Genomic DNA, 25,059 nt, shown 5'->3' on the forward strand with positions numbered 1-25,059 from the left:
TTTTGTCGCTTGGTGCTTTATTCTAAAGTTAAATAAATACCAAAAAATCAAAATAACGGAGAAAATGCCGAATTTTTGCAGCGGAATTGCCAGGCACTGGCCCATTAAACAGACAAAAGTCGCAAATAAATATAAAAATGGCGCTGCAAGACGAAGTACTACTAGACGTAATAGAGAAGCGCACAAAAAATTCATAAAGCGCGCAGCGCGCTTTACGCGTGACTGAATTTAACGGTGCTCTGCGGAGGCAGCAACAAAAAAGGAACAGCCAACAAACACGCCCCCAAACCCAGTAAGAAAAAAAGTACAACGAACAAAAAGAACAAAAAAGAAATGGCAAGAAAATCACAAACAACATTCCAATCATTACAAAGGCCACGCACAGCAACAACGCAGACGTTGGACGGATAAGATGAGACCAGTTACAAAAACAGCAACAGCAACAGAAACGGGAACAGTTACAGAAACGGGAACAGTTAAAGAAATGGGAACGGGAACGGAAAGCGAAGAGCGCAACCAGCGTCAAAATTAACGAAATTGGAAAAGTTCTTTTGAATCCTTCACTTTTCGGCACACAAAAGTAAGCACGCTCTTAACTATACAAGATTATAATATATATATATATAATATTTATGAAATATCTATTGATTTCGCCATCAGTTGGATTGCATTAAGGGTACTCACGGCATTCGTTGGAAATGGCAATCTGTATGCCATATATGGAAATGAACAAGTTCTTCGGAATAACTTCAGTTTTCGGAACACAAAGGGATTATTTCCGGGGAAATGTTCAGGTAAGTGAGCTTTTATTTATTAAAGATTTGGATATTGCCTGCACTTGGATGGCCATAAATCTCATATAATAAGCTTTGCTTGGGGATAATCACAATCTCTTCAGCTTATCAAGTAGAAAATGAAGAGGAAAATTATTAAATAGGCAATATATGCATATTTATTGACAATTAGAATCGCCTTGGCCAAAATGCATATTCCTGGACTTGGAATACAAAATGAAAGTTCCTTCGGACTCAATTTGAATATTCTTGGCATAAATCTAGTTTAGGATATTAGCATGGACCTCAATTTCATTTGATTATTGAACTAAGAACATTTTCTTTTGAAAATTTTCTGCAAATATTCAAGTGTGCGTTCCTCTAGCTAATAATATTATTAAGAACTTGAAGGACATGCTATATATATCACAGATAATACCTCAGTTGGGCTTTGTGCGATTATAAATGCAAGCAAATACCCTGTAAATGCATGATACACAAGAGAACATGTGCACAGGCAGGATATATTAAATGAATTTCCTTGAACAAACTGTTGAAATGAAAAGCGTTGCGAAAATTTCTCAAAGTGCAAAACGGAAAAGCGCAACAGCCGGGGGCGTTGACAGGGCGTTACGCAAATAGACAGACGGACGGACGGACGGATGGACGGACAGACAGCGAGTCCTGTAACAGGACGAGCAAACAGTTGGCCGCAGCAACAAGGACAACAACAACTGAGGACAACAACAACTGAGCACAAAGTAAAAGCAAAGTCGCTGTCGCGCTTCAAGCAAGATATATATATATATAAAAGGAAATAAGTGAGGGCATAAAAAACGCCTATGCCAGGCAGCTGAACCCTCGACAGCCCCCCGCACCCCCCCCCCCCCCCCCCCCCCACCCCCTCGCCGTGGCCCGAGCTTATCGAGTAAAACAGAGCCAAGACGATTATAAAGAGATGTTTGTCTGTCTGTCTGGGGCAAGAAGAAGCTGCCCGGCAACCTGGCCTCAGCTCTGATGAGCCGCTGATGACACTCATCACAATCACAATCACAATCACCAATACAAACACGATTATGATTACATTATAGTAATCGTTAGCATCAATGCGACGGCAGTTGTTCTTATCATCCTTATCCTTATCCTCTTGCCGTTCGAGCAGCTACAGATTGTCACTTCATCCTGGCCATTTGATAAGGAGATGTTTTTCTGTTGTTTGGGGCCAATTTGAACGTGAATTCAATATGAAAACGCAAAAGCATTTGCAAATATTGAAAATCTCATTTGGATTTGCGCACGAGGCAGCCTCTGATTAGGTCATTTCATGCACAGAATTTAGATAAGTTCAAGTATTTGCTTTGATTCGCGGCTAGAGGGTAACTCCAAGTCGGGCAGACTCTTTCCCGATCTCAAAACCCTATTTTGATAAGAGCTTGCAAGGGCTGACGAAACATTTTCTATTTGGGTTTGAACCAGCACCTTGGTGCGCTGACATCTTTTTCCAACACTATTAAGCAGTGTTGCGTAAGCTTGGCAGATTTAAGGCTTAGCTGCAAGGAAGACTGCAATCTTCATTATTATTTATATTTCTGATCAGGTTGGATATTGAGTTCGTCATTTTATTTGTTTTACTTTATTTATTGCTCAAACGCAAACACGAACGGCTTAAGCTAGAGGCTCAGACGCGGATTATGCGTCGACTTGAACTCTTTGACAATATTTGAACTTGACTTTCGGAACTGGAGTGTCCTTCAATGGGCCATAAATAACTGCAAACGGCTGCAAAGTGCCCAAAACGATTTGTTTGGCATTTAAGCCAAAGACTTTAGCCAACTCACGGGCCACGTTCCACAGAGAGTTTCATTAACGGGCCGCAAAAAAAATCGTTGCCTACTTTCGAGCGCTTCAGTTTTGTTATTAGAAAAGTGCAAAAAGAGGCTAGAAAAAAAAACTTTTCGAATTTCATTCAAGCACTTTGCATGGCGGATATGCGAACTTATTGATTGCGCTGGCAATTCCAGCAAAAAAAAAAAAAAAAAAAAATTGAGAAAAATAAAAAAATAAAGCTGCGAAAAAAAAATGAAAGAAAATCGCAGCACGCGGCGGTTTGAGCTCTCTGTGTTTGGCAGCGGAAGTTAAGCACAGAATGCCAATAGCTAAACAACAACAACAACAACAACGGCAACAAGTTAGTGTATGCCAGTCGAGCGTGCCCGACTAGGCAATACCCTGTGCCCAGCAGCCGCTGTGCTTAGGCCTGGTTAAAAACAAATGTCTTCAAAATTCATTCTTCAATAACTTGCAACACTCTCAGTATTTTTATAGGGTATCTCAAATGAGGTAGCTTATATATATTCAATATAGGGTATTTAGTAGAGAGTTTAGTATAGAATATTTAGTATAGAATATTTAGTATGAGGCATTTACTATGGGGTAGTTAATATGGGGTAGTTAATCGAGGGTATTTAATATGATATATTAAATATAGGGTATTTAATAGGGTATTCAATATATATCCCATTGCGTTGCGTCTAACTTTTATATATATATACATTTGCAATTCCTTTCTTATGGAAATTGTTACATTCATTAGCACAGCTGCAGTATACCCTTTACAACAATTTCTAATGATTACAGGGTATTTTGTGTGTGTGTGCTATGTCTGGTTGTCTGGCTTGCCGTAGCATATGGTGCGCTTTGTTCATGTTATTTTTTATACACTTTGCCAGAGTCGTGACTGGTCGACTTGTTGATACCCTGTAATGAGCAGGCAGCTTGGCCATGTGGCAAACACTGTCACCAGTCGAATATGCCCTCTTTACACTCTATAAAAAAAAACAACAATGGGCAAGCCAAAGTTTGTCTCGCGACAAACAACAGAACGTAATGCGGGAGGGGCGGGCGCTTGCGGCCTGTTAAAGCCAAGTTAGTTGGCCAGCACGGCCATGTCATCATCTACTGCCACTGCTGCAGCTACTGCTACTGCTACTGCTACTGCTGGCAGCGGGCAGTCAGGCGTGAGCCGGCAGTTCGGTTGGCCAATGCTTCCTTATTAAAAGTGCCAATAGAAAAGGACATGCGACTGCCGCCAGATGCGAGTGGACAGCTTTGTGGCAAGGCCAGTGTCTGCCACAGAACATTGCAAGAGAGAGAGAGAGACAGATAGAGAGAGAGAAAGAGAGAGAGAGAGAGAAAAGGGTAAGCAAGCTTATACACTGTTCCCCAGGCGACATAGAGCATATGGCTTTGTCAAGAGATAAATAAATAAATACTAGATAATAGCTATGTTATACATATGTACAGACCACGCCCACTAGGCGGCGCAAACTTTCTCTAAAGATGTTAACAAATCAAATCAAATGACAGTTTGACAGTTTGACAGTTACTGCCTTGCAGTTACAGTTTGACAGCTATTGAGAGTCAGCAAGCAGTTTAGTTAACAGCAAGTTAACAGTGTATCGCACGGTCGTTAACACTCGATCGGGCATGTGCTTGGCGATTTTAGTTTTGATTTTCCACTTGATGGAGTGCAAATAGCCGAGCATCTCGCTGTGCAACGTGGCGTATTATCAAATTATAAACGTTTCGTGTTGCAAATGCATTTTGAATGAGCTGCGCGCAGCGTCCCGTTAATTAGGTTGCATGCCTGTCAGCTGCACTGCCAAGCACTTTATCATGCGCTCAATATCTCTCTCTCTCTCTCCCTCTCTCTCTGTGTGTCTGTCTGTGTGTGTGTGTGTGTGTGTATGTGTGTGTGTTTCCTGTTACAAATTGAAAAACACGCGTCTTTTTTTGCGCAATTACACAAATTGTCCTCATGCATTTGGGGCATACATTATTTATATGCTCTCTCTCTCTCTCTCTCTCGCTCTCTCTCTCGCCCTCCCTCTCTCTCTCTTAACTATGCCCATTATATAATCAAGTTGAAAGACGTGCTTCAAACCACTTTTTGTCTGTTGCCCCTCCCCCTCTCTCCCCCTCTCTCCCCCTCTCTCTCCAAGTGGTCATTTGTCGCCAAGTTGAAATTGCTTTTAATAAAATACAATTTCTGTTTGCTTTTGGTTTGGCCCACATTCCAGGAATGTGCCCGAGCAGGCTCAAAATGAACATTATGTAGTCATTAAGTGCCATCAAAAGGCGCACACACACATACACACACACGCACACACACATACACTTGTTGACAAATCTCGTGGGCACACTGTAAATTTCAATAAACTCTTGGCTTAGAAACAAACGAAAAAGCTTAAAAGTGTGGCCATTAGATGAACACACACACACACACACATGCACATGTACATGTACACACACATACCTTCACACACGCGCTCACTCAAAATGTAAACTCTAGCAATGAGATGTTTGTGGCATTTTAATCAATGCCTGTTTAGGGCAAATGCGACCACAAAAGCGCTCAAGCAACAGCCTCTCTCTATGTGTGCGTGCGTGTGCGTGTGTTTTGTTTGAGATTTCAATGAAGCCATCGGCTGGGCGGCTAGGCAGCACTGCGCGGCCTGAGTGCGGCCAAGAGCCTGCCGACAAGTGCTGCCCAAAAAAGAACAAAAAAACTATTTAAGTAAGTGGAAATGGGCGCATTAGGGCGTGCACACATAAGAGACCCCACAGAGGGCGCTGCCTTCTGGGCCTGCCTGTGTGTGTGCGCGTGTATGTGTGTGGGCTGTGATTCTGTCTAGCATTTAAACGGTTGAGCGCGTCGCCCCATGGACAGGCTAAAGTGGGCGGGCCCTTGTTGAACCTTTTATGTGCTTTTAATTCGCATGCGAAAGAAAAGTAATAACAACAAAAAATAGTATGCTTAACTGTGAGCTGAACATTTTTGATTGTATTTTCAACATGTGCGCTTTTCCGTTTTCTGTTTTCCACTTTCCCTATCAATTTGCACTGTGCACTGCTTTTGTTTTTACGCGGCGTATGCGTAATATGCAAAAGGTGAGTCCCATTTGCAGCTGGCATATTCTACAGGGTATTTGGCTTCATTAATAAACCGAAGCCCTTTCGGGGGCAGCTTCATTAGCTGCATTAGAAGCTGGCCAAGCTGCCAAGTGCAATTAATTACCAGGCGTCAGGCGTCAGGTTGCGGAAATGTGTCCATGGGCATGGGCCACAATAAAATGTCCAGCATCAAGCACAGGCTTTATCAATTCCGAGTGGATGCCACAAATATAATTAATGGCACACACGCACACAGTTGTCCTTTGTCTGTGACAAATGAGGCGTGGTCGCATCTTTAATAACTGCCAATGACAACTTTAATGCGAGTCGAGCAGCTGCTCTTGGCCGGATATACATAAAGCTAACCAAGTGCCGCATTCGAGGCATCTCCGGTCTAGACCTGATTATCACTGGCAAATTCTTCAGCTTCGGCAGGCGCCAAAGGAGCAGCTGTTCTCCCAGCGCCGGCCAACGAGATGCGTACTCAAAGATAGTAAAAAACAAGAAATATATATGCAAAAAGAAAAGAGAGCTGTCAAGTGCAGCCTACTGCTGCATACTCTGTAAAAAATCAGGCATAGCTGCTTTTTAAAAGATCGTAAAGTCTCTACAACTTTATGCTTCAAATTGTAAAACTTGGCTAATATATAGTCAAGTTCACACCCAGATATACAGTCTAATTATCAATTGTGTGTCTTGTGACTTTTTACCAAGTGATCAAAGTGTTCAATAGTGCAGCATTCTTTTCAAAAGATGGCGCTCCAATGTAAACAAACCAACTAGTAGACTAAACTCTTATAAAAAGACTGGTCACACCGAGCAAGTCTACTATATGCAGCTGTAAATTCATGTTTGCCATTTGTTAAGAGTATGCAAAAGTGGGCGTGGCAGCGCTTGACTGCGACAAAGATCATTCGATGATGATGATGATGAGGGGCGTGGGGCAAATAACAGCATACGTGCATATGTTTTAACTTAAAATAACAAAGAAAAGGACTTTCAGGCAGGCGGGCAGGCAAAAAGGCAGCACATTAAAACTAATATAATCTCATTCACTTCGTAAACAGAGTATGAAAATGGAAGAATATCAGCCGGCGGCAGGCGTGCCACATGCTAAGCTATGTGCGTGTGTGTGCATGTGTGTGCGTGTGTGTGTGTGCTTGTTATTCCCCATTTGCAGTTGGCAGCAGAACGTTTAATCTACCATAAACACATGACTGGGTATTTATGAGTGTGCGTGTGCGTGTGTGTGTTTGTGGGGGGGGAGTCTGGCTCGACAGGTGAGTGTCTTGGCTAAGCCGTTGTGATTTTTTTTCGTTGTGGCAAACATTGTCAGTCAATAAGTTGAAAGAAAAGCCAGTCGAGTTGTTGTGCTTGGGACTCAGTTAAAGCTGGCCTAAATCCATGTAGCTGACTTTGACTTTATTCATGGCATTCATTATTCATAATTCAATATTCAAAATATATTTGCAGAGCAAACAATTTGTATTATTTTGACATTCCATCGAATGGGAAAACAATTAAGCGAAGGCATAATAATTCTTAAAGGGGAAATTTTCAGTTTCAGTTTCAGTTTTCAAAGGGAATTTTATGCGGTACGTTGTTTTTTTATAAGTAATTCGATTTATAAGGCTGGGGAAATTATTCAGAAAACTCAACTTTGATTTCCACAAAATATATATATATGCAAAACACCTTGAGTAGAAGGCATTTACAATTGCCAAAATATGGATTATGCAATTCTAGATAAAATGGTTTCAGGCTCTCTTCTGGGAGCAGCTCAAGGCGCTGGCAACATCTGCGCAGCATTTACCATTGAAATAGCTTGAATTAAAGCTTTGCTTTGACGAATATCTACATCCTTTAATAGAAACTCCCCTCGCAGCTCCCGGCTCGCATTCAAATCCGATTATGGCAACGACAATGTAAATGTAAAGGGACATAAATACAGCAAATGCGTGTTACTTTTTTTTTCATATTTATTTGACAATTTTAGAATTTATTGTAGACTTGAAAACATGCTACAAGGCCTGAGGCACTATCAATCCGAAAAAAAAGAACTTGGGACTCCCTTTTTTTCCTTGTTGGGCTGGGTTAGGGAGAGGGCGTGGGTGAGGGGTGGTTGCCATGTGCGAGCATCATAAAAATGCATAACATGGCGCTGTAGCTTCATATATGAACGCCCCCTGGCGGCAGGGGAGAACGAGCAGCAGTGGGAACAGCAGCGGCAACAGAAGGTGGGGGAGTACAGCAGCGAGCACTGGGAACAGCAGCATTCGATTTGCGAGTGGGAAAACCCAAACAAAACTTGTGCCGGCTACAAATTTAATGCGCTTACGATAAATTTTCATTAGGCATTTGAAGCGGATTTGCGGGCAGCGAGGCGAGGAGCAGGACCTGAACGGGGGCCAATTGAAAACACAATTTGAATTAAGTGTCCTTAAAAACGCTTCACCTGGCCACTTGCAGGACGTGCTAGGCTTTGTTGTTCACGTTGTTGTTTGTGCTCTAATGCGCTCGTAAAATGCACGCCAGCTCACGGCCAGGCTCAGACGCACACACACACGCACACACACACGCACACACACACACACACGCTTAGTAGGTCAAAGAGATTTAGTTATTTCGTGCGGCGGCTTACCTGGCGTACACTTAATCACCAAAGCTCTAAAACACTGTAACTGTAACTGTAACGGTAACTGTGACGGTAACGGTAACTGTGACGGTAACTGTAACGGTAACTGTGGCCGGCGGCGCCGCCAAAGGCGAAAGGTCAACTGCGCGCTGGCACGTGAGATTGATTAAGCAGCTGATTTATTGCCACTGACACACATACATATACACCTATATATCTATCTGTCTGTATGTGTGTATGTATGTGTATTGTATCTGTGTAGAGAGGCGCGTAGTCTAGCCTAGACACACACAGGCTAGCCGCACAAGTAGGCTTGTCTATTCCTTTGTGGCATGCAGCAGGCGAAGCGCGCGCGTTGCGTGCAGGTTGCAAACTGTTTTGTGGATTGGTTGGCGTGTTGCTTTTATAATGCCGCCAAACGGTTTGCCGCACAGCATTCAAAACACAACATGTTGCAGGCACCGCTTGCAACGAAAACAAAACTTCCAGTCGCTGCCGGCGCAGGCGCCAGCGTTTTTATGGCAAAGTCGGTTCAGGCACCAAACGTTTTGCTGCAAATGCGTTGCCAGCGCTTGTGTCTTGGCTTAAGCCGGGACTTGCACCAGAGCTTTTAGTTACACGCTGAATTCACTTCATTTGTCTCGGCTAAAGCCGGGACTTGCACCAGAGCTTTTGCTCGTATTTATGGCACATCGGGCCCTGTCTTGGCTAAAGCCAGGACTTGCACCAGCGTTTTATGTTTAACTTCCATTAGTTGGCCTCCCCTCGCTGGAAATGTTGACCCGAACATGTTCGCAGCAATTGCTACCAATTGCGTTGCCAAACTGTCTTCAGCCCAGTTGGACAGCTCAATTTGGCCAAGTTGCGTGTGTCTCGGAAAATGCGTTTTGTAGCTGCATTTCCCGAGTCTACATTGTCATGCCATATTATCAGACGAATATCTGAAGCTTCCCTTGGCTAAGATAGTTTCTGAATCTAGCCAAGCATATGCCCATAAAAATGATTCCAATGCTTTTCTCAAAATTTCAAATATCTTTTTGATTTTGAATATTCTAAAACGTGGTTAAACCCAAATTTAGACTAAAACCCTCGACTCAAATACAGCTATAAATAAATACTCGCCTTTTATGGCAGCCAAGTTTCACTACAATACCGTAAACTCTTGCGAAAATCACATTACCCACCCATTTTCCACTCTCGTGCGTGGATTAGAATTGAACAAAGTGTACACAAAACTCGATTCAAATAGGGTATATGCGCAATTCTTGTGAATTACAATCTAAATTCTAAACTGACCACACTTGTATTTGTTAAATTGCATTTTACAATGAGTTTTGTTATTAATGCGAAGAGCCGGAAACCAGGCAAACAACTGCCAGTAAATTGAGCTAACCTCAGACTCAAAACAAAGCACACACACACGTACACACACACACATGCAGATGCAGGTAATTTGAGCTGCTGACAAGGCTGGACAGGCTCTTGATGCGTAGCCTGGCAACAATTTGGCTCGGCTTTTCTCAGGCAGGTTGCTGCTGGGAACAACTTACCCCCCCCCCTCCCCCCTCCCCCCTGGAGTCTAATCTGGTGCGTAACTCCTCCCTGGCAAATATTGTGCGAGTAGCCGCAATGTCGAATGCCGAATGTCGAATGCCGAGTGAAAGATAGTTACTGTTGATAGGCTTACAATTAGCTGCGAATGGGCCACTCGAATGGAAGGCACCTGTCAACGTTGGCTCAAATTCGTATCGGACGGAATTTCATTACAATTTTGTGGCTTTGGCCAATATTGACAGACGACGAGTACTTGGCAAGGATATGTTAATAGGGCGACAAGTAACAACTGATCAAATAAATTCAACTAAAAGCCACAATAATCAAATATACTTTGTTGCAGAGAGCGAGCATAAACTGACTCCAGCTGAAGAGCTGTAAGCCCTAATGGAACCGAACCAGTTCGCAAATGGAATTTCCATTAAATTTATAACACGAACCTAACCTAAAAAACAAGCCAGTTCTCTGTTCTGGTTCCGAGCCTAAAGGCACTGAGTTGGTTCGTATCGAGAACCGATAGGTCGATAACCAATTCGAACCAGTTCGAACTCGGAATTTCCATTTAATTCTTAGCACGAACCTTCTCAAAAAGGAACTAGTTTCCGAACCATTGATTCAGCTGCACGAACCGAGCCTAAAAGCAAGAAGCTGGTTCGCAGCGTGAACCGATAAACCGATAAACCGGTTTCTTTTTTGATTATGCAGCCCTGATTTAAACTCATGCATCGATTAACTAAGGTTCAATATTTAAAGTGTTGACAACATTTTGCACTTTGCATGGCCCAAAAAAGGGCTAACAGGGCCTCCCCCCACCCACTAGCCGGGTGGCCCGTCCGTTTGCATTGATGGCAACAACTTTCAGCTAACATGTCCAAGTTTTTCATTAACCTGACTCGGCCAGATACGCACGCTGGCAGCTGTCTATGAGGCCGGAGCGTTAACTTGTTTTCTCCGAACTCCCACACATAGTTTGGCCTTTTTTTTATCTAATACCTCGCAGCTATTAAATGGTTAAGAGGGGCTTGTACTAAACAATTGGTAATGTTTGAAGTTTAGTTAAGCTTGGCTTGAGCACGGCATTTGCTCAAAGAAATACCTAATTTAAGTTTTGTCTAAAAGAATCTTAAATTTGCAAAAAAAAGTTCTTGAATTCAATTCAATTCACTTTCCTTTTCGCTCGCAATACAGGGTATCTGTTGGTCAGGCACTCTCGTCTCGTCTCGACGACTCTGACTCGTTTTGTTTTTAATGATGATTTTGCGTTACAGTGCACCCCCTTCCCCCTCCCCCTGCCCCCACCCCTTGCCATACAATGACAGCAGTGAAGCGTTCACGAATAGCGTCAGGCACCCGGAAACGCATTTTATTATCATTTTTGCGGTAGTTTACAGTGTGCGTGTGTCTGTGTGTGTGTGTGTGTGTGTGTGTGTGTGTGTCGGGTGAAAGGCCATGAAAAGTTTTGGGCATTTCACCTCCTCAATACGTATTTCAATTTGCTTTCTGTTGTTGTCTTTTTTTCGGTGTGCCTGACATTTAGCCAGAAGAACGCACACAGCCGCAAAAAAAAACAACAACAAGAGAAAAAAAAAAGAGTGCCCAGCTCCAACCATTAAATGTGCTTGTTGACAACGCAACTATTTGGTTATGTGCTTTTCTGTTATATTTTTTTTTTCATTTTATGGTCACATGGATTCTGATTTAGTTTTGCCAGAGTCAAATGTGAAAATTGTGATAAATGTGATTGCGAAATGCTTGCGGGAAACTTTGAAAATGAAATGCCAATTGCAATATGCAAACAAATCTGCACAAAGCAACGCTGCCAAGGCAACCAAAAAGCTATCAAAAATAAGCAAGCACACACACAGGCACACACACACACAGATGCACGCACACGCACAAGCAGTTTTAGGTGGAAACTGTTTGCGCAAAGGTGCGCATGACATAATTCCTTAATTACCAAAGTTGTCATATGCACCTGAAAGCTAACATAACTGAACCTCTGCTCAACTCTTGCTCCTCCTTCACCTCTTCTCTCTCTTCTTCTGCCACTTTTTCTTATTGCTGGTTACATTGCAAAATGTAACTGGCACGTGAACAATTGCGCCTAGCTCTGCTCTGTAAATAACTGTACAGCCAAGCAGAGGGAGAGCGAGAGAGAGAGAGAATGCAGTGTGTCCATGGAATTAATATGCAGCTGACGTGGTAGTTAATCGAAAAGCACACAAAGAACACTTTGAGTGCGAGACAAAAAAAATACTTGAAGTAGTGCATGTGTGTATGTGCTTACAACTAGCATATGTGTGTATAAGAGTGAATGTATAAGACATTGTAGCAGACAAATATTGCTGTCAATGAAAACACAATTAATGTACGTTACGTGTGCTCGATCAAAACTAAAGCGGCTTTCGTTTTATGCATTGAGCCAAAAAGGCAAATTGCATGGCTGTTTGTATGTGTGCGAGTGAGGCAGGCAGCATATTTGCGCTTGCTTAAGCTGTGCTTGCGAGAATTTGAGTGAAAAAAGGAATAGCAGATTATAACGGATTTGGACTAAGCGGCTGATTATGTTTATGTATGCGTGTAAGTGTGCTTGCACGCATTTAATATGCATCGTAAGTTAATACTTACACAGCAAGCAATTCAATTTGAGTCCTTTTTCTAATGGTCTCAGATATCAAACATTTTCAGATTCAATTTCACATTAACAGCTGAACTAAGTTAATTTAATTCATTTTGGCTTGAGCTGGAATATGATATCGCTTCACTCACACGCTCTCAATTTACTAGCTATCTCTGTCTCGCTCTCACTCAGGCCCCTTAGGCTAAGGGGCTGGCTCAGTGGCAAGGAATTCGCCTAGCAGAGCGAAAGTTCCCAGGTTCGATGCCTATTAACATTTCATAACTTAACTCTTTTTTTATAGAGCTCTGCATTTCTTTAAATGATTTAAATTTAAATGCTTGCAATTTTAACGCACTTGAAAATTTCCTAATTGGCAATGTGGGCAAATGTTGTCAAAGGGTTGTCAATGCCAACTGCAGCTGCAGCAGCTGTCATATCAATATGCCTGTTGGGGCGGCAGCAATACCTCAACCTTTCAGTACAGTTACCTTGTACAGTGTCTGCAATTGGCAGGCTGCCGCCTTGAGCCGTGTAATTTCTTATTTGCAACTGTGTGTGCATCGCATTGCATTTCCTTCCGTTGCCGTTTCCGTTTCCGTTTGCCGCTGCGGTTTGTGCCGTCATTTCAATTTCAATTTGCTGACATGAAAACGTGAAACGCAAAATGGTTGCCCGTGACAACCGGAGCAGTTAGACGCGTACATTTCTCTCCCTGGTGCACAGTGCTACCAATTAGTGTCGTTTCGGTCTGCCGCAGCGGGCGTCTAGCCCTGGCGTTAGACCAGACCTTCAAAATCGAACAAAATGTCAAAATTAAACTCAACCAAACGCGGCCTTAATTAAAATGCTTTATATGAGCGCTAACGTGCACTAATTGCTGCAATTGTTGATCTTATTTGCTGCATCTGATTTAATAACAATTCATTTTAATTATGGAAAAGCCTCTCAAATAGCAACAACAACAACAAGAGAAGAGAACCAGCTAAACTTGTCGAACGCAAACAATTGAACTCTGTATAAACGTGGGTAGCTCCAAAAGTAACCGATTCACTTATTGATTCACCAATCAATTCACTTACCAATTCACCAACCCATTCACCATTCCAACCATTTTACCAACTAATTCACCAGTTCACTAACCAATTCACCAACCAACCAATCGATTCACCAACCCATTCACCAACCCATTCACAAACCCATTTACCAATCAATTCACCAATCAATTCACCAACTTACTTACCAACCCATTCACCCACCAACCCATTAACCAACCCATTCACCAATCAATTCACTTACCAATTCACCAACCAATTCACCAACCAATTCACCAACCAATTCACCAACCCATTCACCAACCCATTCACCAACCCATTTACCAACTTTCACTGTGCACATCGACTTGACGGATGTTCGAACCACTTAAAGTTAGAACTGTTTAATTCTTTAACAACCTGGCACATTTGAAACCCACCTCGTAGCTAATCTCAACATTTGTCAAATTAAACTAAGAGCTGTTTGTGATATGCAAATATGAGCAATGCACAAGTAAATTCTTGTTGCCCGTCTGCCTGTACAGGCGCTGCCCCCTAAAGTAGGCAACAGCAAAAAGCACTATCCGACAAGACAACAGTATTTGATCAATGCCAGTGCTTGGCCCACTCTAAAACCTACACAAAAGCAAGCAAAAGCGATACCCTGCCATCCTTTGATGCTATGGAGTATATCAAATATATATACTCCAAAATTAGAGCCTTTAACAAATAGACAAACACCATAAATGGACAGAGAGCTATGCTGACTATGCTGTTCATATTGCTAATGAATAATATGTATGTTACGTACATATCTGATGGGTTCACAAAAGTGCTCTTCTATGTGATTCTCATTTTCTGTCAAACTTAATAGGCACTCCGCAAGGCTACTAAAAAATGCTGAGTGCAGCAAATAGGACGCCGTTTTTTTGCTCCCAAATGTTGGTGAGTGTGTGTGTGTGTGGGTATATATATATATATATATATATATAGTGTGTGTGTTTGTGTGTGTGTGTGTGTGTAGTGTGTAGTGTGTGCCTTGTGCATTGGCCACTTAACGCTGGCATTCAAATTTGGCCAGTGCAACTCTCAGTTATTTTGCTGCTCGTTTCTGTCGTGGATTGATGGCTGCAGTAGCTTTGATTTATGGCCAGCTGGTTGCCAGGACACGTGAGAACGATGAGCGAGAGCTGCTCCATTGGGACTGATGATGGCCAGGGCAGTGCCAAACTATCGCTACCCCAGTTCCCAGCTCCCAGTTCGGGACGTAACAAACAAAGCCTCAGTTGTCACTGTGCCAACGGCAACAAGGGGCTTTCATTGTGCAACTAAAACCAATCAAAGCAGCTTCTTCCTGCTCCTCTTTATGCTGTTTCTGGTTGTGTTGCAATTTACGAGCTGCACTTGACATTGAATGCAGCCCAAGACGCAGCCGAGTGCAGGCATTTATTAGCTTCCACTTGGTTAGCACACAGAAGTTTATTAGGGTCAGCGACGGCAACTATTTCTACACTTGGCGAAATTAACAGGTATGTTGCACTTAAATCAAGCTAGCAATTTCTTAAACTAAGCTACAAAGTAATTTCTAAGGCTACTTTTCAATGGGGCGACATTCTCTAAAAGAAAGCTTAAGCTCTAAACAAGAAGTTCGTACTTCCATAACGAATGTAGAAAGGAATAAAATCTAGAAATTATATACAAAAATTATATGAATATTCATTCTCGTACACAGCAGGCAGAACGCACTTATCATCTTTTCGAAAGCTCTACCTATTTTTGTAATATCGATAAATATCGATTTGGCATAACTGGAGCATTATTAAGGCTAGATGCACCAAACTTGACAGTTAGGTTTTCCCATTCTCCCAGATTGGATAAATTTCCTATTCAGTAGGCAGAACGGGCTTATCATAATTTTCAACAGATTTTCACATAAATATCGATATATATCGATTTTGCGACATGGTTTTCTAAGCATAGCTCGAGGATTATTAGGGCTAGGTACATCTATATATATATATTGGAATGTAGATTCTTCTATGGATTACAAGTATTTCTAATGTTAGAAATACCGATCCAAAATTGGAAAGAAACTTAAATTGACTTAACTTCCGTTCTCCGAGTGTACTTGGAGTTCTTTGTTGTTGTTGTGGCTCAGGAACTTGTGAAACTTCATTCGCAGCTCTCAATAAATGTCTCAAGGCGTCGCTTGCATCAACCAACTGCTGTAAAATTTGTCCAACTTTTAAGTTTTCAGCCGTGCGTTGGTTTCATTTAAGGTGCCTTTCAGGTCAACCATTGCTGCGCCCAGTTCTATGACTCGGGGCTTAACAAGGCAACTGGCAGCCAGCTGAAATCTGTCATCCTTTCGCATCCTTTCGCCTGCTGGAGGCGTTTGCTTTCGGGCTTCAATCGGCTTTCGCGTATAACCCATTAGTGGGCGCAGTTGCTCCGGCTCAAGGTACTCAGCTCTCTGATATGTTTGGGCCAAATGCGATTAACGTTTTTCAATTTAAGCTGCCCGGCTATCTGGGTCTTTGTTTCCTTTCAGTTAATAGCCGACCTGGCGCCGAGGCCTGCCAAAATCAGCTTCTGCCTTAATGTTGGCCAAGGCTACGATGCGATTGTGCTGCCCTCGAGCTTGGGCCAAGCCTTTCATGTGTTTGCTGCCCTTGGGCTCTTTCTAAGGTCTATTGATTTGCATACCAAATTTAAAGCAAGCTGTTGTGCTTCTTCCGTAATTACTGCCCGCTGGGGAATCCATTCTAGATGAACTTCCTTTATAGACCGTCTCCAATAATTATAAAATATTAGATTAGTTTCTTTAACATTTGGTTCCCTTTAAACTGGATCTGTGTCGGAAGTTTGGCGAAAATCTATATTTATCGATTAAGCTATCGATCATTTGAAATGAATACAATCTTATCTTCATAGCGTGTAAATCGATATCTTTCCATTTAGTTATCGATAATTTGAAATAAATCTAAGCCTATCTCATTAGCGTGTAAATCGATAATTATCGATTAAGCTATCGATAATTTTAAATTCATCTTAGGCTATCTGCATATCGTACGAATCGATATTTATCAATTAGTCGATTTTTATTCGCTTCAAATGTTTCTACATTTAATATAAATTTTGATAAATTGTTTAAAAGAAACAAAGAGCATTTATTTAAGAGTATATATATTTACGCTCCCCTTCCTCATATCTCTTCCTTACATTTCAATTCATTCTCTTTTGCTTATGTTGCCTTCTCTAGTTTCTCATGACCTCAGATGATGTCATTTGGTGACATTATTTTACGAATAACAATTCCGAGTGTGAATACCCGAGAGCTGTTGTCTAATTATTCAAATAAAGTACATAAAAAACAATAGCAGATAGTATAATTGTTGAGGTAAATCCCAGCTTATATGGAAAGAATATTTATATATATAAAATAATAAATACGCCACAGCTCTAAATGGAACGAGAACATATTCTCTTCTGGCCAACAGCTTGGCGGACAGCTTTGTGAAGAACATGGTCCGGCGATGGAAGCATTCGCCTCTCCCAGAGTCGATCATATGGAAGAAATTGAACTGCGTTTTATCAATAGGTAACTTTGAACGATTGCAGAGAAAGTGAACGCTAAACAGTGGGGGTTTTTTTCTTTTATATATCGAAAACGAAGCAATTCCTCGTCGACTCTTATCGGAGCAACAATCAACTATTTTTATAAACAACGCATGACCAGCGTTTCGATAATAAAATTATAATGAATCGTTATAAATAATCATATGCGAATGACACGATTTTCACTCTTAAGCAAACGAACAACAATTAGTTGAATTAAAAATAGCTTGATTGACGTGCGTAAGCGTTGAGGAATTGCTTTGAACAATTCCACACACAAGAGTGGAAAATAGGTGAGAAGTGCTTGCAAGCAGCTCTTCGTTTTTAGATCCATATCCAATTCCACACACAAGAGTGGAAAATCGGTGAAAAGTCGTATAAGAACCAAATGGCTACAAGCCTTCATTTTATCTATTAATGAAAGATTATGCCCTGCAATGCAATTCCCTTAGTAAGAGACTAATGTTTAGTTAGATTAAATAGATATTTCAATCAAAATAGTTGGATAGTACCTTTAAGTTTAGATGACTAATTTAGGAAAGACAAACACACACATACACACTAGTCAACACTGGTCAACACCGGACAACACTAGACAACACTAGTTAACACTGGTCAAGACTCGTTAACACTCATGTCTTCCACTTGCATTCGCATGGAATCGCTGCTCTTGGGCTCTCGGCTGGACATGATGAACTCCTTCTTTTTGGGCGACACAAAGCGACCGGCGAAGAAGACGGCTCTGCTGTTGCGTATGAAGAACATGAAGGGGTGATCCACTTTGAAGGTTTTCTTATGCATGTTCAGGCTCATGGGCACAACCTTCAGAACTGCAAAAAGGCGGAGCGGAAGGCAGAGGAGCATTGGAATAATAATCAAATTAGATGTACTTAATGTGGCACCTACACGTGACCGCGGCTGCCTCGGAGCCCGCCTCGTTGACATCGATGTAGCCGCGATGCTTGGCCTCAGAGATTTTCTGTCCAGCTGCGTCCTCGAAGAGTCGACTCAGATTAGCCGCATCGCCGAACAGCTCCGAGATGCCTAGCTGTGTGAGAAGCGCATGAGTTTGCCAGCTTATGCCTCGCATTTAATTAGCCTAATCCCACCTGCTGTAGCGTATCCTTCAGATCCAAATCGTACTCAATGCTGAACTTGGGCAACGCTATCTCCACGTCTTCCGTGCGCATGTGCTGGTCAAGGCTGACCAGACTGAGATTGGGCAGTCGACGCTCCAGCTCCTGCAGGCCGCATATCTTGTTGGGCAGCAGGATGAGCAGGCTGATGTCCGAGTCCACGTAGGGCAGGGCGACAGCTCTGGCACTTAGCTCCGGCAGCTCGGCGTATTTGAACTTATCCTCCTGGTACATCATGTCCACGGTGACGCGTTTGTTCTGCTCCAGGTAGAAGTCGTCGGGCATTGTGGACTCGGGCATGAAGGGCTTCTGGAACAAGCCCTTAAAGTAGAGCGCATTTATCAGGATAGCGCTCGTTTCGGCATTCACCGCATCCGGCTGCAGCAGATCCCGTATTTTGTTCTCCGTCGCCTGCTCCACGAAGGCGTTAATCTGTTGCGTGGCCTTGGTCGCGTCTGCAAAATTCAATGGCATCGGCTGGGAGTGAAAGTAATCCTCGGCTAATTCCTTGAATTCGTGCTGCAATTGCAGCTTGTGGTTGACAAAGAGACGATTAACGGATTTCAGTGTCATCTTGTTGCCGTAGTTGCACAGCTGCGTCCAGAAATCGTGATAGCTTTTGGCGATCTCCTGCCGGTCGCCGGGTCCCAGCTTCAGGCCCGTGCGCAGCTCATTCTCCGTTCTGCCCGCCGCGCCCACAAAGGCGAGCATCAGGGATGTTTGCACCGAAATGGGCGAGATAATTGCATTGGCGCCCGGTATATAGCTCGTCCTGGCGTCGTTCCTGGTGGCCACATCGTACAGCTCCCTGGCAAAGTCATTGTAAGTGTCCTGGCACACGCTCATTTTCCGCAGCACAGAACGAGATCTGTAGCAAGAAATGAAACGGAATTTTCATCACGAATAGCAAATATTTCAAAGCAACTAAATTAAGGGGAAAGTATGGAAAATCGAGTTCGAAAATCGAGCTCGAGCTCCAAATGGGTTAAGTTCCTCCCACTAGCTAGTTGGCAGAGGGGAAGAGAGCTCAAGTCGAAGTCGACATGTACCGGGTTCGACTCCGCGCGGAGTGATTCCTTAAAAATAATTTAATTTTTATTCAGGCACAGCAGATATTTGAATGCAGATAAATCAGTGGAGAGAATTAAAAATCGACTAAGTCAAAGAGATGGTAGTTTGATCTTTTAGCGCAGAGGAAGAGAGCTCAGCTCATAGTTGAAGGGGTAACGGGTTCGATTCCACGCGCAGTCATTGCTTAAAACTGATTTTACTTTCATTTCTTAATATACACACATAGAAAAAACCTAACTTGTTGAAAATCGACAATAAATCACAGTCAAAAGCGGGTTTTTTATATCAGCGCTGGTATTTATATATTTTCATTTCCAGAAGATAGATTAGAGTAGAAATACTTAATAATCTCGACAAGAAAGTGTCATATGAAAACCAACCAACCGATTTAACCGAGTGTATGAACCAGACTAACACCTGTGGTGAGTCAGACCGCAAGCATGCATGCTCATGCTCAGTTATAAGAGATAAGATAAATAACGCATAATAGACTCTGAGTAATTGTGAAAGAAGCAGACCGCGCGCCGCGTGGGCTGTCTTCGAGCTTCTTCTAACTGTAAATTCGCAATGCTGCAAATATCACTTACAGTCATATATAAATGTAAACTATTAACGGATTATTTAATTCTAGAAGTTTCAGCAATTTTTATTGGCTGTGCTTGGCTGCCAAAGAGAGCAGCCAGGTAGCAGCAGACTCTCTCTTTGAGCAAGAAGAGCAATATTCAGGCTGATAAGGTGCTCTTGTTATTTTGATAACACCCTGTTTTTTTATGGGGCAACCAAAAGATAATATTGAACAAAACTTGCTGAGAATTATGTTGAATATTACTAGTTGAGGCTTATCATACTTTCCTAAGTACAAATATGTATTTATATTTATTTATATATATTTACTTACTGTGCGGCTCAAGATTTCCACTCACAATTGCTGATAAGCCGAGCAGCAAAGGCAAATCAAAATTTTGAACAAATTGTCTGTCAGTTTGAATCGCACTTTTGTCGTGGCTGTTCGCAAGCTAGTCTAACGGTTGTTCATTTGTTATAAATTATATAGTTGTGCTGATAAATACCAAAAATTAGCAAGCCAAATGCAGCGACTTTTGCAATTAGACGGTAAGCAACAAAACAATCAACAGCTGATAAGCGTCCTCCCCCCATTAACAAGCAAAAGAGTGGGCGTTAAAGAGTGCCAGAGTGCGTGAGAGCGAGAGATCTGACTTATTCATACGTGGGCACACTTAAGAGCGCGTAGCTCACATAAAATCAAAGAGAGAGCGACAATATTGAGAGAGCAAACCGGTTAAGTGGATATGCGAGTGCAGACGCACGCATACATGTGCATGTGGTTGGCGTGTAAAAACAACTGCGCAGCGAGCGCCCGCATTCAGTTGACGTTCAGCCGCCCGTGCAAGCAGAACAGAGCGCCATTTAATGCGCATTGCGAACGAAAAGAAAGCCAAATAATACAAATCAAAATAAAAAACATTGGAGAAAGCCGACAACAACAAGCATAAACAACGCACTTTACACACGCGCGCCTAGTTTGAACAACTAACAAGACGGCTAAACAAGGCGACAAACTGATTAACAACCGACGAGGTGACTCATTCACAATGGGAATTACATAAATTTATGAAATCATTCACAGTTTTGTTTTGCCGCTCAATACTAATACATACACACACATTTACAGTCCGTGTGACGCTCTCGCTGCTGCTGCTGCTGCTACTCCAGGCGCCAACGCAACTTGCCCAGCACCACAGCCCGATCCCGAGCCCCATCCCGATCCCCTCCAGCTCTGACGCCATGGCGAACGCTGAGGCAAACAATGTGGCCGAGTTCTCGCGCCGGCTGGCCAACTTCTCCGTGAACATGTACGGCAAACTGATCGCACTGAAGCCCAACACGAACGTCGTCTTCTCGCCGTTCTCCATACAGACTTGCGCGGCGATGGCCCGCCTGGGCGCCGTGGGCGACACAGCCGACGAGCTGGACCGTGGCCTTGGCCTGGTGTCCAGCGATGTTGGCAAAATCGCCGAGAGCTTTCATCAGGTGCTGGCCGCGTACGAGAAGAGCTCCATTCTGCGCATTGCCAACAAGCTGTACGTGATGAAGGATTACGAGCTGGCCGACGAATACAATTCCCTGCTGGCCAAACAGTTTCTCTCGGCCGCCGAGAATGTGGACTTTGCGCTCAGCGCCCAGGCGGCGGGCACCATCAACACGTGGGTGGAGCAGCAAACGAACAGCCTGATCAAGGATCTTGTGCCGGCTTCACTCTTGGATGAACGTACGCGTCTGGTGCTGATCAATGCGATACACTTCAAGGGCAACTGGGTGCATCAGTTTCCGGTGCATGCGACACGCAACGAACGCTTCCATTTGAACGAGGTGGACGGCGTGGATGTGCCCATGATGAATCTAAAGGAACGCTTCCGCTATGCCAATCTGCCCGAACTGGATGCCGCTGCGCTGGAGCTGCCCTACAAGGACTCGGATCTGTCCATGCTGATTGTGTTGCCCAACAGCAAAACGGGCCTGGCACAGCTGGAGCAGAAGCTGCACAGCACGCCGCTGGCACAGATCACGGATAAGCTGTACAGCAGCCAGGTGATCGTCAAGCTGCCCAAGTTCAAGGCCGAGTTCCAGGCGGAGCTGACGCCCGTCTTCCAGCAGGTGAGCATCGTAGTTCCATCCACATGACTTTTGTCTAACCAAACCCAATGCTCTCTCCATCCAGCTGGGCATGTCGCGTCTGTTCTCGGATAACGCCAACTTCTCCAAGATGCTGAAGTCGCCCGAGTCGCTAAAGGTGTCGGCCATCGTGCACAAGGCCTTCATCGATGTCAACGAGCTGGGCACGGAGGCGGCTGCAGCCACGGGTAAGCCATGTTCACTTCTCTCTGGGATTCATATTCATCATGCGCTGCATGCCCATTCTTGTACAATTTGTCTCTCATGTCTCTCTCTCTCTCTCGGTTTCTCTGTTTGTCTCTCATTGTTAGCCGCCGTCGTGCGCATGAAAAGGAGCCTCATCTCGCTCGAGCAGCCGCTCCAGTTCCATGCCGATCATCCATTCATCTATGTGCTCGCCCATGGGCAGCATCTGCCGCTCTTCATGGGCGCCGTCGTGCGGCTCGAGGGGGCAGCCACACGAGTCGAGGCACACGACGAGCTTTAGTAACAACATTTTTAGCACTTTTTACAGAGTATTCCTCTTCTTAAGTAATAAAAGGCAGACTTTTGTATATGTATAAGTATTTATGTGACGTTGGTTATGGAATTGCTTTTCAGTTTTGGCCTTCATTTGTGTTTCATGATTCATTGTTGACTCGACTAACTAATACCCTGCATTTGGTCTCGTTTCCTTATCTTCTAATCCTCTACAGCTATGGTCATGTGTCGTGCAACATCCTTTGTACCTCCGCCTCAGCCCAAATATTTCCTTGTGAATCGCCCATTTTTCTACTATATTGCCAATTATCAGGGCGTGGCGCTTTTTGCTGGCAATATGCAAAAGTTCTAGGGAAACGTTCTCAAACGATTTATAATATATACATGTATTTATTTATATATTAAATATATTTTTTGCATTTTTCAAGCTTAGATAATAAACTGATATTGAAAGAACATTTTAATTAAAACTGTTAACCCTTTATACAAATACAGAGAATAGATTTACATTAAATTTGTTTACGATTCCTTCTCTGCTCTTTAGCTTTGTTTCATCTCTAACTAACTTAATTCAAGTTGAGCTCATTCCTCGCACTTTTCTAATCATCTGTGTTTGTCTTCCATTCCCTCAGCCATGGTCATCTGTTGTGAAATGCTGTTGATTGAGCCGGAGCCCATACATTTTGATGCAGTTCATCCGTTTCTTTATTTTATTAACAATCAGCAGAACGCGACGCTCTTTGCCGGCAAATTGCAAGAGTTTTCGAAGAAATAACACAAAACTTAAAATTAATTTTGAATTTGAAGAAAAATATTTGCACGACATGTTTACAATAAAGTTTCAGAAAAAAAACTATAAATCAAGTTAAAGTCCGCCAATTGAAGCCACAATTTAAATGCAATTGACTTTTTCAGAATACACAAATATTCTATGGTACAATAAGATATACTGTAGAAAATTTCATTAAGATCAGTTAAGAAACACACAAAAGTTATGTGCAGCAACGAGCGCAAATTCCAAGAATTTCTGTATACATGTACACACACACACACATTTACGCGCGTCTGCTTTGAATTCTATCAACAGCATTCCAATTGCGATTGTATTGTTTTCTGTGCTGCTATTTTAATTCGTTTTTTTCTTCTCAATAATACTGAAATAGAGGCGTTGGCAATCAATGCGCTCAGTTGCGAGTTCGAACTCTGCCAAGGGAACTTTTTTTGTTTTTAATTTATCCTTATTACAGCAAACGAGCTTGTTAAAGCAATTTACTTTCTTTAAATAAGATACCTTCTTCTTCTTCTTCTCAAAAGTATATCTCTGGCTTTGTCTCTCTTTGATCTTCTTTCTCATTAACTGCTTCCCATTTAAGTAATTATTCAGTCCCTGTTCCTGCCACATTTCTAATAATTTGCATTGTCTCCCAATCTCAATTTAGCCATGCTCATGTACTGCGATTCACTGATGGCTGAGGCGGAACCCATTCGTTTTGCTGCAGTTCATCCATTCCTCTATTTTATTAACAATCAACAGAACGTGACGCTCTTTGCCGGCAAATTGCAACAGTTTTAAGACATGCCATACAAATTATATTATTTAACTCCCATATAACTCTCATTCAAAAAAAAAAAAACACACTCATCTAATGTTGTTTCTATCTCATGCTCGTTGCCTTGTTGTGGACTCACTCAGCTTGGTCTATTTTTAATCGTGTTTGTTTCGTTCTTGTCTTCCATTATTTGTTTGTTTTTATTTTTATTTTTTTAGCTATGGTCATGTGCTTTGCATCGATGCCCATGTTCCAGCCGGAGCCCATACGTTTCCATGCCGAGCATCCATTTATTTATTACATTGTCAATAGGCAGGGCGCGGTGCTCTTTGCCGGCAAGCTCTTAAGAGTTTGAAGCCCCGAACTATGCGGGCCGCACAATTAGAAACAACATTCTTCTCTAAAGACTGCACGCGATGACAATTTATTGTACTAAACATCTTGTTTCTACTAATCCAGCATGTTGAGTGTAAAAAAAAACATATATATAAAGATTTATACTTGATGGCATTTTATGGCTTGTCCACAGTTTTTCGCATCATGCCCGTATTGGCATTCCGGCGTAAGAAATTCCTTGCCACACATCCGTTTGCCTACTTTATCAAGTCGCAGAACGATCTGTTGCTCTTTGCCGGCAAACATTTGGGCTGAAGTACATATGACAACTATTTTTAAGTCAAAAAACATTGAAATGAAATAAACTTACTTTAAATCAATCAATATGGAGCTGTTTATTCTGATTGACTAATTGATTGATTGATTGATTGATGATCCAATCCACATTCAAAGTTCTTTGTGATTATTAAATATGCAAATATAGAAATTAAATTACTTTAAGTTTATAGATACGTTTGTTCTGATTGACTGATTGATTGATTGATGATCAACTCCCTGGCTAAACGGAGTTGGCTTACGAAGCCCAATTTTGGACCATTTTTAACTTT

General features: G+C 42.5%; 2 protein-coding genes across 9 annotated transcripts; one reads left to right on the plus strand and one right to left on the minus strand.

The window, feature by feature from the left end:
• Positions 1–420: 420 nt before the first annotated feature.
• Positions 421–24,811, plus strand: LOC115762518 (alaserpin-like). 7 transcript variants are annotated; one of them, XM_030704777.1, is made up of 5 exons: positions 421–580; positions 661–794; positions 21,085–22,067; positions 22,132–22,273; positions 22,397–22,770. In XM_030704777.1, the coding sequence occupies exons 3-5, from the start codon at positions 21,198–21,200 to the stop codon at positions 22,570–22,572; spliced, it is 1,188 nt and encodes a 395-aa protein (XP_030560637.1). In that variant the 5' UTR covers positions 421–580; positions 661–794; positions 21,085–21,197; the 3' UTR covers positions 22,573–22,770. The 7 variants fall into 7 exon arrangements, with proteins under 7 accessions (XP_030560637.1, XP_030560631.1, XP_030560633.1 ...); XM_030704771.1 differs by lacking the exons at positions 421–580; positions 661–794; positions 22,397–22,770 and adding exons at positions 20,381–20,504; positions 23,198–23,401; XM_030704773.1 differs by lacking the exons at positions 421–580; positions 661–794; positions 22,397–22,770 and adding exons at positions 20,381–20,504; positions 22,781–23,017.
• On the minus strand, positions 17,395–19,244 carry LOC115762519 (serine protease inhibitor 42Dd-like). 2 transcript variants are annotated; one of them, XM_030704778.1, is made up of 3 exons: positions 18,294–19,244; positions 18,091–18,232; positions 17,395–18,014 (listed from the first exon to the last, which is right to left on the minus strand). In XM_030704778.1, the coding sequence occupies exons 1-3, from the start codon at positions 19,164–19,166 to the stop codon at positions 17,800–17,802; spliced, it is 1,230 nt and encodes a 409-aa protein (XP_030560638.1). In that variant the 5' UTR covers positions 19,167–19,244; the 3' UTR covers positions 17,395–17,799. The 2 variants fall into 2 exon arrangements, with proteins under 2 accessions (XP_030560638.1, XP_030560639.1); XM_030704779.1 differs by lacking the exon at positions 17,395–18,014 and having other exon boundaries at positions 18,113–18,228.
• Positions 24,812–25,059: the final 248 nt, after the last annotated feature.

The sequence above is a fragment of the Drosophila novamexicana genome, unplaced genomic scaffold (genome assembly GCF_003285875.2).
Source record: "Drosophila novamexicana strain 15010-1031.04,08,12 unplaced genomic scaffold, DnovRS2.1 tig00000564-arrow-pilon, whole genome shotgun sequence".
Classification (NCBI taxonomy): domain Eukaryota; kingdom Metazoa; phylum Arthropoda; class Insecta; order Diptera; family Drosophilidae; genus Drosophila; species Drosophila novamexicana.

Coding starts and splice junctions, on each gene's coding strand:
- LOC115762519 (XM_030704778.1), bottom strand. CDS start 19,166: ATGAGCGTGTGCCAGGACACTTACAATGACTTTGCCAGGGAGCTGTAC. Junction 18,233..18,293: donor TGAAGGATACGCTACAGCAG/GTGGGATTAGGC, acceptor CTTCTCACACAG/CTAGGCATCTCGGAGCTGTT. Junction 18,015..18,090: donor CGAGGCAGCCGCGGTCACGT/GTAGGTGCCACA, acceptor GCCTTTTTGCAG/TTCTGAAGGTTGTGCCCATG.
- LOC115762518 (XM_030704770.1), top strand. CDS start 20,480: ATGCAGCGACTTTTGCAATTAGACG. Junction 20,505..21,084: donor GCGACTTTTGCAATTAGACG/GTAAGCAACAAA, acceptor ACACATTTACAG/TCCGTGTGACGCTCTCGCTG. Junction 22,274..22,396: donor GGAGGCGGCTGCAGCCACGG/GTAAGCCATGTT, acceptor TCTCATTGTTAG/CCGCCGTCGTGCGCATGAAA.